Source organism: Ambystoma mexicanum, chromosome 10 (genome assembly GCF_040938575.1).
Source record: "Ambystoma mexicanum isolate Mex_15411 chromosome 10, UKY_AmexF1_1, whole genome shotgun sequence".
NCBI classification, from domain to species: Eukaryota; Metazoa; Chordata; class Amphibia; order Caudata; family Ambystomatidae; genus Ambystoma; species Ambystoma mexicanum.
In genome coordinates, this window is record NC_090932.1 from 767522263 (window position 1) to 767537191 (window position 14929).

The 14929-nt window shown below is 45.4% G+C and overlaps 1 protein-coding gene across 4 annotated transcripts in view; it reads right to left on the reverse strand.

Moving 5' to 3' along the window:
* The window catches only part of MME (membrane metalloendopeptidase), a 589667-nt gene that overhangs the window by 53435 nt on the left and 521303 nt on the right, over window positions 1–14929 (reverse strand). For all 4 annotated transcript variants that reach the window (XM_069618415.1, XM_069618414.1, XM_069618413.1 and 1 more), the window contains exon 22: window positions 12826–12902. In XM_069618415.1, coding sequence (XP_069474516.1) covers window positions 12826–12902 — 77 coding nt within the window. The remainder of the gene's footprint in view (window positions 1–12825; window positions 12903–14929) is intronic.

Here is a 14929-nt window from a genome sequence, read left to right on the forward strand (position 1 = left end):
GGCTCTTCGTTTCCTAGGAGACGCTTCCTATAAATGGCCACCAACGTTCTGGCAATGACTCCGGCCTAAATGGATAGGAACTTACTTTCAGCCCAATGAGCCATGTTGAATGACAAGGCGAGACCTGGTGGCAAAACAATAGACAGCGCCTTGTGTGGCTGTATTGCCCACACTTCGATAATATGTTCAGTTTGAAATAGTGGCAATATGTTGATGAAATTTCTGTATTGAAAAAAAAAGAACTATATGTCCAAAAGTCACTCTGAAGTGTAGTGCAAAGCTGGCTTGTGAACGGCTCCTATGTTTATGCGTGCATGAGGGGGTGCTTGTAATTGTTAACCTCTCACATACAAGCTTCTTTGAACTTCACTTCTCCAACAACCGGTCACTGATGCACGCGCCCTTAAATTACTGTTTTCCGTTGATTGAATTCTGCTTACAATTGCATATACAGTAAACACCTCTTAGAAATGGGGTGTGTACAGCTGCTTATAAGTAACAAAGTAACAAGCCTTTTAACAATCAGACCCTGTGCATCATTACGAGTAACTTTTATTGATTGAAGTAATATTATTTTATATATATATATATATACATATATATATATATATTCTTTTTTACTGGGGATTTATATCATACTTAATGCCTGATTCCTCCACCTTCTAAAAAATAACCCAGGGATAGAACATATGTTGTTCCCCTTTTTTTGTGCCCCAGGCAAGCACATTGCTCCTATGATATCCTAACACTCTAATTCACCTTAGGTTTAGTGTTAGTCCTCATTTTGTCACAACAAAAACCGTTGGACCTCATTCAAATTTTGGTGGCATTTTGGTGGTAAATCCAAAGCAATACGACCAAACGGATTTACTCTGAGACTGCCACTTGGTCTGGCATAATTACCGCCAGATCACAAGTGGTGCTAGGTAGAGTTAGTCCCCATTGATTGGAGTCCGTAGGACTCTATGGGGATTTTGGTGGAAATACCACTGGCTGTAATTCCACCGATTTGGCTGGTTTTTGGCAGTAAAGTTGAGGAATTACCTACATCTGCTGGAGGTTTTTCCTCTGCCTTACCTCCAAATTCAGTGAGGTAATGCAGCAGTAATGTAGTGGTAACCGTGTAAATTGACAAGGGGGGTCGTGGGAGTCCCTCTGACAGACATTAGTCCTGGTTACGAGGGACTTACCCAGAGTCTTTAGCTCACTATCTTTCACAGAGAAGAAATATCCCAAACATATCAGTCTTTGTCCTGCCCTGGCGCAGTCCAGCACCGAAATGCTAGGCGATTCTCCTCTGAACAAGAGTACGAACAGAAACCCCAGACACGTGTTTCGGTCTGGTTGGACCTCATCAGTAGGGTGGATCTGTGCCTCTCTAAGAATAGTGAGCAAGGGGTCCACGTCTGGATTCCCCTAGTAACTTAGGGTGAGACCCAAAGTTACTTAATTATGCAAATTGACAAGGGGGGTCCTGGGAGTCCCTCTGACAGACATTAGTCCTGGTTACGAGGGACTTACCCAGAGTCTTTAGCTCACTATCTTTCACAGAGAAGAAATATCCCAAACATATCAGTCTTTGTCATTTTGGATTGTGGTGTATGGTGAGGAGTTTGCTTGAATGGGTGTGTTATGCTGTGGTGTTTGTGAGTTCAATCATTATATACTTACTGTTTGACTTTTTGTGGTTATATGCAGGTTTTTCATGCAAATTACCAAGAGGGGTCCTGGGAGTCCCCCTGCTAGACCTTAGTCCTGGTTACGAGAGACTTACCCAGCGTCTTTATCTCACTTTCTCACTTTCTTCCACAGAGAAGACATATCTCAAACATATCAGTCTTTGTCCTGCCCTGGGGCAGTCCAGCACCAACATGCTAGGCAATTCTTCTCTGAAGAAGACTACCAATAGCAATCACAGGACACCCCTTGTTTTTTGCATATTTAAATAACTTTGGGTCTCACCCTAAGTTACTAGGGCAATCCAGACGTGGACCCCTTGCTCACTATTCTTAGAGAGGCACAGATCCACCCTACTGATGAGGTCCAACCAGACCGAAACACGTGTCTGGGGTTTCTGTTGGTACTCTTGTTCAGAGGAGAATTGCCTAGCATTTCGGTGCTGGACTGCCCCAGGGCAGGACAAAGACTGATATGTTTGGGACATTTCTTCTCTGTGAAAGATAGTGAGCTAAAGACTCTGGGTAAGTCTCTCGTAACCAGGACTAATGTCTGGCAGAGGGACTCCCAGGACCCCCCTTGTTAATTTGCATATTTAAGTAACTTTGGGTCTCACCCTAAGTTACTAGGGCAATCCAGACGTGGACCCCTTGCTCACTATTCTTAGAGAGGCACAGATCCACCCTACTGATGAGGTCCAACCAGACCGAAACACGTGTCTGGGGTTTCTGTTGGTGCTCTTGTTCAGAGGAGAATTGCCTAGCATTTCGGTGCTGGACTGCCCCAGGGCAGGACAAAGACTGATATGTTTGGGACATTTCTTCTCTGTGAAAGATAGTGAGCTAAAGACTCTGGGTAAGTCTCTCGTAACCAGGACTAATGTCTGGCAGAGGGACTCCCAGGACCCCCCTTGTTAATTTGCAGTGGTAACCGTGTAACCACTGCATTACCACCGTTTTGGACCACACGGTTAAAGTCGTAATGAGGCCCTTTATTGGGAAGAGGCAGAATTACTCTCGTGTTGGCCCCATGTCGAAGCGAGCGATTTCATATTTGCGGTTTGCTAAACCACAATTAGGAGGAACGGTAAAGGAGGTGTTACATGGAAGTGCTGCCAGCTTAACCATTACCTCCTAACATTTTATGATGCTGATGGGGGCTTAAATATGTCATCCTCTTATAAAGTATGCCATAGTAAACTTTCACTCAAGTTGCTTATTTTCATCAACCCAGGCTAAATGCTTTGACTTGCTAGATAAACCTTATAAGTGTGAGGTAGAATTTTTTCATGAATATGATTATTCTTTCCAGAGTAAAGAAACACGACATAGAGTGGTGCACAAAAAAGGGCATTCGTCAGGCCCCAAAAATAAATGACAATATTCTCAAGAATGAGTTTAATATGTATAAGTTAGCAGTCCTAAACAGGGTGTAAATAACAGTTCCCCCCGGTTCGTATGTGTAGAGTACAATGGATTTCTGAATTAGGGCTCCTGTAGGGGGACCTATTCTGCCCAGGAAGGCTACTTATAAACATGGATACAATTGAACAGGTCAAAAGAAGGAACACCTTCATACTCTCCTGTATACCTTGTTGTCTAAGATAAATCAACACAGACACTTAAGTAATGGTATTTTACTCAAAAGATTGTTTGGACTGTATTATACATCGTGAATGGGATTGATCGATGTGATAACATTTCTTTTCACCAAACCTTACTTTCTATACCACACATATAGACCATGAGAGCAGACACCAGTGATGCCGGTGAATGCTTGTGCGACAGAACCAAGGACAATTCAGTAATAGTCACAACATAGTGAACAGCATAATGACAAGTACCAAACAAAACGAAAAAAACATAGTATTCTTGACACAAACAGTGATGTTACACTGTAGGTAAGAGGTGCGTCTACACCAAGGTGTTTCTGCCGTCTCAGGGGGCTAGATGGGCCTCGTGTCTACTACGGCATTCATCAGGACGTGGTCTGTGTGGGGGTGCTGGGTGGAAGAAATTCCACCAGGTATTCGTGTGTGGGGCCGTCAATCGGGGCTCCTCACATGCAGGACTGGGATCCGCGAGGATTTCGTGTGATACACAGTCCTGGTGGCAAAACGCGAGCGGTGCTCCGTGCAGGCTGTGTTCTGCAGGGGTCTGCAAGGACTGCTGAGTCACTCCAGGACAGAAAGAAAGCCAAAGACGCGGCGTAATGGACGCAATGTCCATTACGCCGCGTCTTTCGCCTTTCTTTCTGTGACGGCATGGTGGATTTCTAAAATCTGACATGGTGGACATCAGGAAGCCACCCTAGTTATAGTGAACAGGGGAACTCTGAGAGGTTAGCCAAACCCATTCAAGGTAAGCATGGAGAGTGGTCAAGGCTTAGTCTCACGAGTATGCACAGGGGTCCGCAATGAGTCCACACAGTGAAATACACAATGGGCCTCATTACGGGTCCAGCGGTAACCCTGCCAGTGCTAACGGCGTGTTGCCACCTGACTCATAATATTTTACCGGTGCCTGAGTTCCGGTACCACTGGGACATTACATGTCTGGCGGGCCTGGAAGTCAGGCGCCCTAAGCAGGCAAACTCGTAATTTGCCGGTCCAGAAACAAGGGTGCCGGTGAAATTAACGTCACCCTGGTTTCCGGACCAGTAGGGTCGAAAAGTTAGCCAAACCCATTCAAGGTAAGCATGGAGAGTGGTCAAGGCTTAGTCTCAGGAGTATGCACAGGGGTCCGCAATGAGTCCACACAGTGAAATACACAATGGGCCACATTACGGGTCCGGCGGTAACCCTGCCAGTGCTAACGGCGTGTTGCACCAGACTCATAATATTTTACTGGCACCTGAGTTCCGGTACCAATGGGACATTACATGTCTGGCGGGCCTGGAAGTCAGGCGCCCTCAGCAGGCAAACTCGTAATTTGCCGGTCCAGAAACAAGGGTGCCGGTGAAATTACCGTCACCCTGGTTTCCGGACCAGTAGGGTCGAAAAGAGGCCCAATGATTCTACTTAGACAAAAAAACTATATTTATACAGGCACAAAACACAATTGAAAAATCAAACAAGCAAGTATTTGTAGCACAAAACTCTCAGTAATAAAACATAGGTGCAGTCATCTTTGGTTTATAGAGATGCACACAATTCATTTAAACAACTAAAAGAATGTAAGTAATGATGCAGTACAGAAAACGAGTTCACAAGAATAAATGCAGTAAATTTGTAAGTCCAATCCCAAGGTTGAATGTGGCCTTGTGTCTAAGAGTCACAAAGCTTCTTTTAGGAGAGGACTGATGTAGGATGAGTTGTTGTCATGGTGAAAAAGGTCCCAGAAGACTTCTCAACAATTTTACAGGTAAATACGATTATTTTCTGATCCTTTAGAACATCTTTTAGAACACATTTTTGGAAAGCGATGGAATGGAATAAACCAAAGTTTATTGTAAGGTTTATTATAGGAGAGACAGGGCTGCTGATTTTATTGCGAGCACTCACCCCCTGACTTCAATTTTCATAATTGACCAGGCAGGTCAACTGGGAATCGTTGGAGGTAGGTTTTCCCACCAGTTGATCCATTAGAAGGTGCCCAGGAGCTGCAGGTGCAGAGGTGATTCTGGTCAGGCCCAAAAGCTGAGTGCAACCATGGTCGATGAAGAAATACAGCAGGCACCAATGCAGACCTCCTCTTCAGGACACTGTACCACATGGAGGACAGCTGGTTTCACCAACAGTCACGGAACACGGGTGACAGTAGGTGTCTCTCCCATCCCGATCGAAATAGACATTCCAGGACAGGATCCCTTTATGCTGGGAAGCTGGAACTTTCCAGGAAGGCAACTTGTAGCACGAATTGGCAACTACATACGTTCTGGCCGAAAATACAGAACAGCAACGCTTCTGTTCAGGTAACCCACTGGAGAGCTGGTCAGTCCACCGGGTGTTCCATCAATGATTCTGAGTGCTCAGGCTAGCTGCAACTCGAGAAGGCATTGAGACTCGTTGGTCCCATGAGTCCAAGTGTTGAAACACCGCACAGGGCCTTCTCAGAGCAGATAGTCCAGCAGGGCTTCACCAGGCCAGATCCAGGAAGGGTTGCTAGGCCTTCTCGGGAGTCATCCATAGAACTTCAGTTGTCTGCTCTTTTACAAGGCATACTTGGATCCAATGCTGATCTGCTGAAATGGCAGCAGGAGTCCCCTTCTTAGCCTAAATCCTGCCGCCTGGAAACAAATGCAAGCCCACCAATGGTAAGGATATGCACCATATAAACATTCAGCAGTGGTCCAAACAGGGATCACTGTGGGTTTCACTCATGCACACCTCCAAGACTCTCAGGGAACCATGGATGTGAGTGGGACTAGCCAGTCCCACCCACTTTCTGGGACCACACACAAATGGCATGCACTAGCCCACGAAAACAACAGCTTTCCCTGGTGAATGTATGACCATATAAGGGAGTCCCTGACCTGGGAAGGCAGGAAGAAGGCCAAGAAACAATATGACCAAAGAACAAGTAAAAGATCTCATGGAACAGCCATTTTAGGGCACTAGACATGTTTAGTAGAGAGCCATGGTAAACGTGAATGTGCTTGCTACAAATACGCAAACATTGTAAACATGTATCTGCTTCCACCAGCTTGTATTTAGGCACAAATACAAGTGACCAAAATACACAGTCTAAATGTCTAGGGTGATGCAAAAGTATACCCACTGCACTGCATTGTAAGATACTGAGTCCACTGTTAAAAAACTACTCAAAATGGTCAAATGTAAAAAGACAAAAGGGAAACATAGTTTCGCAGTACTGACAGTCAGAAAGGCTAATGAGAAAAAGGCCAGTGGAGTAAAGCTGAAGGTTTCACTTCACTGTAATAGGCCAGGACAAGGTGTAATACAAAGAAAGACTTTGGGGGTCCATAGAATATGGAGGGGAAAGTTTCATAAAAGAGAATTCTTTCCTAACACAATGCTACTCAAATTGGCAGGCATCAGAAATGCAAAGTGGGAGTTTGCAATGAACAAATTGGACATTGGGCCTCATTAGGAGTATGGTGGTAAGGCAACAACGGCGCCGGGATCGCTTCCGGCACCATTGCTACCGTACCGCCATACTACGACTTCTGCTCGTGGGTGCCCTTGCAGCTACCTGGTCTGACCATGTGGCCGTATTGGTGCCCACGAGCGGAACATGATGGTAGCAACGGTACCATTTGAACGGTACTGCTGCTACCATCCTCCCCATTCCCATTGAGCCCTATGGGGCAAGGCTTCCTCCAACCTTGTAATGAGGCCCACTGTGATTTGCAACTGTCATTGCACATCTCACACATTGCCACCTCTTATGAGTGAAAAGGTAGGTTATGTGGAAAGTGAGTTCTCCTTCCTTGCAGCTCCCAAGACCCCAAAGTGGAAGCTGTCCATGCAAGATTGCTTCACTAAGCACAGAGCAGCAGCATCCAGTATTCAGGTAGTGATCCTCATGATCACTGCCTACACTTGGAAGACCTCTTCACATTGAAGCACTTGGTATGCATTGCGATCTATTTCAGTTTAAGGGATATGGGATTGCCCTGAAAGTTGCATTTTGAATACAATTGAAGGATATGTCTATTATACCATACAGGCCGTGTACGTCTATTCACTGTAGTATGCAATGCGGTACAGCACACATGCAAAGACTGCCTCATTATAATTTATGTGGCATTCCTCATTGCACATTGCCCCTTTGGCCTGCACACGGACAGGCCTGATGATCGTAGCATTTCCATGAGATGAGTGTGTTCACCTGGCAGCAAATGTTGGGCTTTCTGAAAACACAGGCACATCACTGTCAAGTTTCTGCTTACAGTCTGCAGCGTGTGACGCCGGAACCCCCGGGCACAAGAGGTTGCAACAAAACCATGCCATGCCCCCAGTTTCCGGCACCATGCTCTGCAGACTGCAGATGGAGTAGGGAAGCCAGGAGCCAACATCAGGAAAGTGGGGGATGGGGCGGGAGCGGGTTGAGGTGGGCAGAGGGTGCCACATGGTGGCTGTTAGACAGAATTATATGCAGTACCCTTTCGGAACACCACACACAATTAAGACTACAAGTAACAGTACAAATTCACCTTTTGTACATGCCCGTACTACACAGTAAAGTGGTAGAGATGGCTGAGCAGCCAGACCTATCTCAAGAGCAAGAGAGCAGTATATATAGTTACACAAAAGACAGCATTACTATGATTCAAACAAACATTCACTAGATATACATTTATTTACACATCAGTTGTAAAACATTTCACTGAAGTAAAGCAGTTGAAAAATCACACTCTTAATACACCACACCACTCCCAATAGATTCTTAGCAATTTAAACTCAAAATGAAGTATGAGCACAATGGCACTCCAGTAATTTCAAAAGGGCGGGAAAGACAAAGTGTGGTAAAAATTGAGCAGCACCAACAGGTAAGTAAGCAGGGCAATCTAGAAAGAGGAACTACAGTGATGGAATCAAATCAAAAAGGCTTAGGGCCAAAGTCAATAGAACAAAGTTCTTTTGCTCAAGATCACACAGTTCAGGGTAGTTCGCGGTTAAGACTTTGCCAAGAGTTCAGGACGAAGTTGGTTGGCAGAAAAGTTAGTTTAAAGAGTAGAGAAGGACAAGACCTCGTATTGGCGAAATGCTTCACACACCTTCACCGCAGCTGGATGAAACAAACAACCGGATTTGCACAGTACCTTTAAATGGAGAAGAAGCTGCAGCTGAGGCGGACGTTCCTGGCAGTTCCTGCAGGCTCACGGTTCCTGAAGCGACTGTCGGACTAACATGAAGTAGGAAGACTGCAGGGTCCTGCACTGCCTAGGGAAGAATCCAGCAGCAAAGCAAAGCAACAAATAAAAGATGTGCTCCTTAAAACCCAAGCAGGGTCCGACCTTCCTGGCTATCTGGTTCACTGTAGCTCTTTACAGCAAATTCGACCAGAGGAGGGAGTCCTGGTTTGGGCGAACTTGTTGGTCCCACCAGCTCAGGGGAAGAAGATTCCTGGTAGATCTCCTCTGTTGTCTGAAGATTCGGACCTGCAGCAGGGCTTCACCGGGTGGTACAGTCATTGTAGGGGTCCTCTTCTGTCAGCTCCTCGTCAGTTCTTTCATTCCAGTGGCGACTCTGCCTTTCCAGACCCAGAGACCTGCTTTTTATGCAGTTTTCCCCCATTCACACAGCCTGGCTGTCAATCACACAACAGGCTGGCTGTCCTGGCGGGACAGTCACCTAGCCAATCAAACAGGAGTGCGACTTGGGTTACCAAGAGAACCCATGGCAGGGGTCCTAAAACCCCTCCCTCACATCCTGCCTACCCAGACTTTCAGACGCCTAAGGAGGGCTTCTGTGTAAAAGCCTGCAAAAAGACGGTGAAAAAAGGAACCAAACCTGGTTTGGCGCACAGAGTAAAACACGGGAAAGACATTTTCAAAAAGAAATGGCAAATAAACCCAGCCGAACCGTATAAAAACGTATATGGTCTAGCGGGTTTAAGTTCGAGGCTACCAAGATAGCCTAAAACAATACCAGAGTTATTTAAGATAACCGTGGTAGGAAAAATAGGGTAGTTACCACTGTCACCAGCCAAGTCTTGATGAAAAGGGAGCGAAAAGAGGCTGTAAGAGAAACACACAAAAAGGGATAAGTATTAACCATTTCCAGTACTTTATGTAAGATAGTTTGGACTGGGTCTGTGGATTTGAAAAGACTAATAAAGTTAATGGCAACTTTACATGTTCTGGGAACAGTAGTCAGTCCCAGAAAATGGAGTTTGAGTTGGGAAGTCTAAAAGTCAACCCTGTGTCACTGCACTGAAGGAGCTGTGTAACACACAATAAAAAGATGATGCCTATTGAGTAGGTGAGGCTCCACAGTCTATGAACACAAGAAAATGTTAAACACACAGAGCAAAACACATGTAAGAGTAGGAAAAAAAGACTCACACTCTTACCAGGTGAAAAAAAAAATCCTAGAAATCCAGCAAAGCTGCTGAGGGACTCAGTAGGTAAGGCAAATTAGCCACTCTGGAGAATTCTCCCTAACAGTGGCCAAGCGTTGGGGGGACAAAGAAGGGGAGAGGGCCACACACAAAATACAGCAGGATGCTGCCTTTTGTGCTGGAATCCACAGTGTGACCTTTGGTGTGAGGTAAACAGACATAAAACCCAATTTTCAGTCCTCAGCATCAAGGGCATCAAGGGCACACTGCCCTATTAGAGGGATATGCTTCTAACCTGAAGTAACCTAAAGGAGACAGATAAGATGGGAGCAGGCTCACAAAGCCATACCACTGAATCTGCACAGAGCTTCTGAAATCTAAGTAAGCACTTGCCTGTTGGGGAGGACTCTCACTTGCATCATATGATAGTCCACTACTCCTTACTCCTCCTTTCCGCCGCACTGCAAGATCAAGGCCATACGGCTTTCTGGGTGCTTCTCAATCTTCAGAATTGCACCCCACAACACCAGCAGATACAGACCTCTATTTCTTGTCCATACAGACAATTGCTCTCCTTGCTAATAACTTTACAATTGAAGCAGACCGGCCCAAAGCATGATGCAGATATTTGCAAATAGGCATATTTTCCGAAGAGGCCAGTGTAGGTGGAGAAATATTGGCCACATCTTGCACTATCCCCATAGTTAACTGACATCTAACTGTAGGAAATTCTTCCATTTTCCGAACAGGCAAGTCCATCTCTGCACACATGTCTCACTAATAGATCATAGCTTTCTTCGCACAGTACCATACAAATAGAGTCCTCACATCTATTCCTACATACCCACTCAGGCGACTTCACCAGAGGAGAAGTGAACAGATTTTCCAACATTTGATCACTCTGAGAGTCTTCTTAGTAAATGGATGTCACTCTGCCTGAACTATAGCTACATTTACCATGGGCCTACATGTCTATACAACCTGTTGTAAATTCTTCAGGTTTTCCCAAAAGCCTTACCATGCACTCTATTCTGCTATTTGATCAAGAATGCTGTAAGACTGTTTCATTTACTTCACTGTTACAGTGTGCACTCTACCTCTCTAAGGGCCTGATTTATAAAATTGTTTTTCAATGGAAAAAATCTACTGAAAAACACCAGACCCTAAGTTGTTAATTTGGCTTCAAATGAGAAGATAAACGTATTTGGCTGGAGCTAAATAACAAGAAGTCATTTGACTGGAATACCTACTGAAGACTAAAGTTTGGTACACCACTAATAAAGTTGCAATTTTTAAAGACTATAGTTTATTCCCATTGAGAGATCTTTTAAAAAATGGATCGTGTGCATGTATTTCCACATAGTCAGTCATTTTCATAATGAATTGAACTACCCTGGAGACAATTTTCAGTCTAACGACAAGACTCATTCCTGCCTGCAGTGTAACATCTTTTAAGAAATTCAGAACGATTCCGTTGAATAATGGTTCCATTTAAAAATTAAAAAAAAAGTGGCCGATTCACAAAACCTTTTTCCATGCAAATGAAGGTAAGTGCATGTTGCACCAAATTCACAGTCTTTGACTGTGTGCATTGTGGGTGTGCATATTCAGATGCCATTTTCCACAATGATATAAAACAGGAGGTGAAAGGGGACATTTGTATGTATTTTAAAAATGCATTCTGATTCACAAACAGGATACACTGCAAAATGAAGGGGATGAGCAATGCATTCAAGGGTCATTTCTGATCCTTCTGTAATTTGTTCTTAAACCACTGCTGTCCTATTTCTATCAGTTATTCATAGCTGTACATATTTGTTTAATTATGTCAACATTTAACAAGGATGGGGCATGGGAGATGTGAGAGTCTGCCGATAACATGTTTGAGGCGATGACAACCATATAATTTGGACTGGGCATGTCAATATGCATACTTCTCAAAAATGGCACAGCTGGTTAGTGGAGTAATATGTTCTGCTGATCCTGACCAACAGCTCTGCAGGCTTCATTAAGCCAAAATCACATCATAGAAATATTAGAGGAATTGTGATTTACAGTTTTAGTGGAATGTGAGATAAGTGACTGGCATGATAGCTGGTCTGGTATCCTGCACTCAAGATTCTTCACTGACTCCCTCCAGCATCGAGTTCTCTTAGATGAATTACACAGACTACCGAAAATTCAAGAAAGCACAAATGCATTTTGTGCATGCACAAATAATATTTGTGTCTCTGTGATTTGACTAGCTGTAGTGCAAATGCCATTTGCACATGTAAAAAAGCAGTTTTGTGTATGTAATGTAAAGTAGTCTTATATAGTGGACCTCAGCCAATAATGATGTCCTTGGTGTGCATGGCTCTGTAAGAAAGGAGGGCAGGGTGTTAGATAGCAGGAGGGCAGATGCAGAAACCTTTGGTTTTGATGGATGCAGGTCAGAAGTACCCGTTACCCTCTTGTCGATATCAACATCTTGACTTTGTTTGTGGTTGGTACCGACCGGCCAGGTTAGCCATATGGGCAGCCACCAGATTGTGGAGTGCAAAGATTAACAGCATGGTTGTTGATTGAAGATGCATAGGGTCTGAATTTGTTAAGTACAGTATGCACAAACAGCATTTGCGCTTTCAACAAACGTTTGACGCTCGAGCCCAAAGTGTGAAGGGTAACAATTTATCCATGCTAATCGAGTATCATTCTGCTTCAGCTTTCCAACAGTGTTGCTTCTGCGTAATAGATAAAATATGGTTAGCAAAGGTGTGACAGGGCAAACCGTGTTCTCATTAACTAAAATAGGTGGTAATTAATTGACATCAGAAGAGGCAGCGTTTGCTTAATGAAGGGGTCTAGAGCATCTGGTGCCAGATTATCAAAAGATTGCAGAGTGCAAATGTCTTAATAAACAGAAGATTAGATTATATAACTACCTGCCTTGCTTCTTCTTCCCTCATTAACAAATCCATTACAAGTTCATGATGACTCATATGAAAGTAGAAATCTTCAAAAATGGCACCATGCCACCTTTCTCCAATAACCTCATATACTTCTGCTCCGTATCAAATTCAAAAGGAACATATGCCAAACTTAGAGAGCGGTGGTATTACAGAAGCAGGAGTACATTCTGGGTTGGTAAATGTCAGGTAAGGTGACTTAAACAGAAACATTATAATATTTTCGTACTGACCTGAATTTTCCTGGACTGTGCACATCAGTTTTTATGGAGTTAACAGCATATTCAGGCCTGTATGTCCCACACCATACCTAGAATAAGAAGAGCATAAAATAATACAATCAAAATGTATTGAAATGTCTTATCTTGAATAGCTGAATTGTGAAATGGCTATACTACAAATATAAAAGGTGCATCCATCTTCCATTATGGACACAGTAGATCTTGTAGATGTTTTTCATAGTATCTTCCTTTAAGAGCTCATTTGGCATTAGGGAGATGGACTGATATTATACAGATGTATATTTGCACCTCTGATCTTATCAGTAAGAAATGACAGAACCAAGGATAGCATATTAGTACCCGGCGAGGGTCAACCAGAAGGTAACAAACATTCTGATTGGCCCTCGCCCGGTCCATACTTTGCCGAGAATCCCCCGAAGCTCTTGCTTCATTCACATCCCCGGCGGGGGGGGGGATGTGGCAGCCCCGCAGCCAGTGAGGAGGCTGGGAACAAGGTAATCCCCGCTCTGAGCCTCCGCAGGGCTGAGGGCTCCCATCCTCCCCCACCGGGGATTCAGGTGAGCGTTTTTGACACCCCCACACCCTCAATAATCCCCTTCCCACCGTCCCAACTCCACTTACCTTGTTTTTTCGAGAGTGGACGTGCTGGGGACTCTATCCCCAGCACGTCCGCTCCGGACGGCTGCATTGGAAAGGGAACATGGACTTTGTTTTCCCTTCCCCGGCTGCCATTTTTTTGTCATTTTATTCTTGCAGGCTGGGGTACTAATAACAGTATGCCCCTCACCCCGGGGCCATTACTGAGTCAGGTAATGCCCCGGGCCATTACCTGATTCAGTAATGGCCCCACTTGCTTAAATATTGCTCAAGAAAGTCGGGTAAGGTTGAAAACTGCCTTGGGGCTTTACTTCAATTCATAAGGGCCAATGGTATTCCAATTCTCAGTCATACCTAATGGCAGTGTCCAATGACCAGGTACAGTGAAGATGCAATTAAATTCATTAAACGTGTGCATTCAAAATATTGTAGAAAGAAAGATATAGACACACAGGCCGATTCATGGAATAAATGTGCGCCGAAAATCCCGGCGCAGAGGGGCCAATACGTGCGCTGCGCCGAAAATCAGCGCAAAGCGCAGGGAAACCAGCGCACGTCGATTCATGGAAGTCCGTGCGCAAGAAAAGCAGAGGACGTGCGCCGAAAAAGCGCGCGGCGCAGGCCGGCGCACAGGTCAACCAACGTCGTGCGCCACGGCCACTGTGCCATCACTCCGAGCGCAGCGCACAGCTCTAAAGTAGGCGGAACACAGGGCGGGACACTCGGAATGGGGAATAAAATGGGGCACAACACTCGGAATGGGGAAGAATGTGGGCGGCACGGGGAAAGTTCAGGAGGCAAGTGCGCGGAACGCCCACACGCTCGCATACAACACGTATTCATGGAATAGAATAGGGCAAAAAAGCGCACGCTCAAAGCAGCGCACAGGCACAAACAGGCACAAACACGACCGCCACAAGAAAGCAGGCGGTAGCGTGTCTGCGCCTGCAAGAAATGTGCGCTAAAAGGCGCGCCAACAAATAGCACCTATATACAGACATAACCAATGTACAATACTGTTGCCCTCCTGGACAAATGACGTACAAAGGGGTACCCACAAACACAGACACGCGCAGAGAGAAAAAATAAATGTGTGCGTGCATACCGGGGTGCGCGGTAAGTCCCACACGCGATATGGCAGGGAACGTGGAATCGAGGGGTGCGCGGGAAGTTGCACACGCGAAATGGCCGGGTACGTGGATTTCAGGGGCGCGCGGTAAGTCCCACACGCGATATGGCAGGGAACGTGGAATCGAGGGGTGCGCGGGAAGTTGCACACGCGATATGGCAGGGAACGTGGAATCGAGGGGTGCGCGGGAAGTTGCACACGCGATATGGCAGGGAACGTGGAATCGAGGGGTGCGCGGGAAGTTGCACACGCGAAATGGCCGGGTACGTGGATTTCAGGGGCGCGCGGGAAGTCCCACACGCGATATGGCAGGGAACGTGGATTCGAGGGGTGCGCGGGAAGTTGCACACGCGAAATGGCCGGGTACGT